The following is a 4,103-nucleotide window of genomic DNA, read 5'->3' on the forward strand; positions in this document are numbered from 1 at the left end:
AATTAGGGTTTTCGAGGCCTAAACGATGGAATTTGGCCAAATTTTGGTATGACTCACGAGTTTGTGACTTGTTTCCCATCAAATAGACCCAGTACAACCATAAAATCCAGTCATCTGCCAAATTACCAAAATGCCCTTGTCTCGTACTTCTCCATGTACGCACATGCCATGTCGTCAATACGCCCGTTAACATTCTCCCCAAGTTGTAGAGAATTCGCCCTCGAATTGTCGTCGTTGGAAGAATCACTATAATAGGCTATCAAGTGCTTGACATTGAAGACATCAGCCGCCCGGATGTGGCTCGAGAGCTGAAGTCGGTATGCATTGGAATTGATCTTCTCAATGACCTCGACGGGCCCAATTTTCTTGCCCTTAAGCTTGTTGTACTCTCCAGCTGGTAAACGCTTCTTGGACAACACAGCCCACACAAAGTCTCCAACCTCAAACTCAACATGGCGCGCCGTTGGTCGGCATGCTACATGTAACGTGTGTTGGAGGCATTCAAGTTGGCGAGAACGGTCTTGTGAATGTTCTGTAAGCTCGTTACAAAGTCAGCCGCTTTCCCATAGATCCGAGTCTTCGCTGGTAGGGGAATCAAGTCGAGGGATCCATGAGGAATTGCCGAGTACAACACCTGAAATGGACTGAACCCGGTACTTCTGTTTGTATCACGGTTGTGAGCAAATTCCGTTTAACTGAATCTCACATCCCACCCTTTAGGATGATCCCCCACAAGACAACGAAGCAAGTTACCCAGTGAGCGGTTAACGACTTCAGTTTGTCCATCCGTCTGAGGGTGATAGGTACTGCTAAGGTTGAATCGAGTGTTTACCATCTTCCACACATTTCGCCAAAAGTGGCTAGGAAACCACGTATCTCGATCGGAGACAATTGAGGATGGTAGGCCATGGAGGCGATAGACATCACGAAAGAATAACTGGGCCACATTAACAGCATTTGTCATCTTCTTGCAGGGAATGAAGTGTGCCATCTTGGAGAAACGGTCTACCACCACAAAGATAGAGTCGTTACCACGCTGAGTACGTGGCAGACCCAGCACAAAGTCCATATTGATGTTCGTCCATGGCTGAGAAGGTACGGGCAATAGCATATATAGGCCAGCATTGGTTGCGCACCCTTTGGAGATCTGGCATATTTGGCATCATTGAACAAACTTTTCAACATCCTTACGCATGCCTGGCCAGAAGTAGGAAGACTGAATCAACTAGAGCGTTCGGTCCCCCACACATGACCTTCACCATGCAACTCTCTAATAATTTTTACTCGTAAACTACAATCTGGAACACAGAGTTGGTTTCCCTAGAACAAGAAACCATCCTGGAGCAGTACATCTAGGAGGATCTCCGAGAAATATGGGTCAGTCACAAACAAATCATGAAAAGAGTCAAAACCAGGTACCTCGACTTGCAATGTGACTAGAAGATTGCTTCGCCTACTGAGTGCGTCCGCCACACGGTTAGAGACCACTGCTTTGTGATTCACAAAAAAAGTAAACTCATCCAGGAAGTTCATCCATTGTCCATAGCGAGATGACACCTTATCTTGTTGATGTATAGGTCGTAGGGCGGCGTGGTCTGTGTACAGAATGAACTCCTGATGAATGAGGTAATGCCGCCAACGCTTGATAGCTTGCACCACAACATAAAACTCAACGTCGTAGGTGCTGTAATTCAAGCGTGCTCCCGATAGCTTCTCACTAAAAATGCAACAGGCCACCCTTGCTGGCTCAGGACACCTCCAATGCCCACCTTGGACATGTCTATGTGCAGCTCAAATGGGTGGGTGAATTCAAAAAATGCCAAGATAGGGGCGGTGGTCAAGCGGTCCTTCATCAACCGGAAAGCAGCCTCGCCGTCTACAGTCCATGTAAATTTGCTACTCTTCATGCACTCAGTCAACGGTGCCATGATGCTGCTAAAGTGAGCGATAAAGTGCCGATAGAATGATGCAAGGCCGCGGAAGCTTCACACCTCAGTGATAGTTGTAGGAGTCGGCCAATCTTGTATTGTGTTGATCTAGGCGTTGTCCACTTGTATACCTTCCCCTGAAACAACATAACCCAAAAACAGTACCTTGGGTGTGAAAAAAACACACTTCTTCTTTGCCGCATAGAACTGTTGGGATTTAAGTGTGGTGAGGACATTGTGAACATGTACAAGATGTGCATTCTCGTCGAGGCTATAAATGAGGATGTCATTGAAATACACGACTACAAATTTGCCAATGAATGGACACAGGAGTTGGTTCATGACCCTCATTAATGTGCTAGTGGCATTGGAAAGCCCAAAAGGCATCACCATTCACTCGTACAATCCTTCACACGTCTTGAACGTTGTCTTTCACTCGTCACTAGGTCGCACACGAATCTGGTGATACCCGCTCTTCAAGTCTAGGCGCGTGAACACCGTAGCCTCGCTAATCTGGTGAAGCAGATCATCTATTCGAGGAATAGGGAATCTATACCTAATAGTGATTTTATTGATGGCCTGGCTGTCCACACACATGTGCCAAGTGCCATCTTTCATTGGTGTCAATAAGGCTCGGACCGCGCATTGGCTCATGCTCTCGCGGATATATCTTTTCGCCAACAATTCTTCTACTTGACGCCTTAATTTTTCAGCCTCCTCCCTCGGACTCATCCGGTAGCGTGGTCGGTATGGTAAGACAGAGCCAGGATGGAGCTCTATCTGATGCTGTATATCCCGCAGGGGTGGAATTCACCCCTGTAAATCTTCAGGGAAGACATCTTGGAACTCATCAAGTAAAGGAAGAATGATTTCCGGTATTTCAGGCATCTCCAAGCCTTCGTGATTGTCTACCCAAGCAAGACAAAAGCAGTGCCTGAATCCTGTAACTCCTTCCAAAATGGCGCATAGGACAGCAGGTTGGTGTTGGTGGCGATTGGTGCTTCCACAGTCTTCTTAGGCACCAACATTATCTTCACACCGTTGTAGACGAAGCTATAAGAGTTTGGACGACCATCATGTGTCACCTTCCGATCGTATTGCCAAGGCCCGCGTAACAATAAATGACAGGCATCCATAGGCACAATGTCACACCATACTTCATCTCTGTACTTCAAGCCAATTGAGAAGGCGATCAAAGCGCGCTTGCTAACCATAAGCTTGCCACCTCGCTTGAGCCAAGAAAGCTTGTATAGCGTCGGGTGTCGCTTAGTGGTGATATTCAGCTTCTGTACTGCTTCGGCAAAGATGATGTTCTCCAGCTACCTGCATCAATCACAAACTTGTATACATTCCCAAGGATAGTACAGGTTGACTGGAAGATGTTAGATCACCGCCAATCATCTTCATAAGCCTTGGGTGTCAAACAGGATCTTCGTTCAACCAAGGCCGTACCTACGTCTCCTTCAACAATCATCTCATTAAGGACGTCTTCGTCAAATACAGGTAGAAGAATGTCTCTCGTATCCCCTTCTTCCTCGGCATGCATAACTCCCTTTCCTGCTTTCCTGCAATCCACCTGGCGATGCCCCTTTTCTCCTCAACGAAAACACTGAATGGTGCTACTGGTTCCCCTTGTCACGCAAGGTCCTATTTAACGCTTTGCAGTAACTCCCCATCTGGCTGTCCCACCTATAATTGAAGGCATCGGACGGCCTCCTCCGTGTGTTCCCCCCAAACTTAATGGAACTGAACGCCACTACTGCCGCTTAATAATCAAAGCTTACTGATGGGCTATCGAGATGGAGACTGGGTCGAACAAGTTGACGGTCTCTTGCGACCAATTGATCTGTTGATTCTTAAACTTCGTTCTGAGCCAGCAACTGATAGAACTCCGTGGTGTACTCCTCCATGGCACGAGTTTCTTGGCATAGATTAAGCAATTGACTAAAAATCATGTGCTCATAATTATGGGGTAGAAATTTGGAGCACATGTGTTTTTTCAACTTCTCCCAAGAGTTGATCTTGTCCTTCCCCAACCTGCTACGGTTGAGCTTCAGTTGTTGCCCCCATGCGGTTGCGCGCCCACACAGCAGCATTGTCACTGATAAGTGCTTGTGCGGTATGAATGCGAAGCGTTCATTCCTTATGTTGAGCATTACTTTTCTCGGGTTTTTA

At 46.9% G+C, this 4,103-nt stretch overlaps 1 protein-coding gene across 1 annotated transcript; it reads right to left on the bottom strand.

Moving 5' to 3' along the window:
* Window positions 1–1,320: 1,320 nt before the first annotated feature.
* On the bottom strand, window positions 1,321–2,660 carry LOC120273159. Its single transcript, XM_039279803.1, has 3 exons — window positions 2,398–2,660; window positions 1,719–1,932; window positions 1,321–1,614 (listed from the first exon to the last, which is right to left on the bottom strand). The coding sequence occupies exons 1-3, from the start codon at window positions 2,658–2,660 to the stop codon at window positions 1,321–1,323; spliced, it is 771 nt and encodes a 256-aa protein (XP_039135737.1).
* Window positions 2,661–4,103: the final 1,443 nt, after the last annotated feature.

Source organism: Dioscorea cayenensis, chromosome 12 (assembly GCF_009730915.1).
Source record: "Dioscorea cayenensis subsp. rotundata cultivar TDr96_F1 chromosome 12, TDr96_F1_v2_PseudoChromosome.rev07_lg8_w22 25.fasta, whole genome shotgun sequence".
Classification (NCBI taxonomy): domain Eukaryota; kingdom Viridiplantae; phylum Streptophyta; class Magnoliopsida; order Dioscoreales; family Dioscoreaceae; genus Dioscorea; species Dioscorea cayenensis.

Bases quoted from the DNA above. Each gene is read 5' to 3' on its own strand.
- LOC120273159 (XM_039279803.1), bottom strand. From the start codon at position 2,660: ATGAGTCCGAGGGAGGAGGCTGAAAAATTAAGGCGTCAAGTAGAAGAA. The intron at 1,933-2,397 runs GTATCACCAGAT...TCACTTTAGCAG, and splicing joins CGCCTAGACTTGAAGAGCGG to CATCATGGCACCGTTGACTG. The intron at 1,615-1,718 runs GTGAGAAGCTAT...CTCATTCATCAG, and splicing joins GGTGGCCTGTTGCATTTTTA to GAGTTCATTCTGTACACAGA.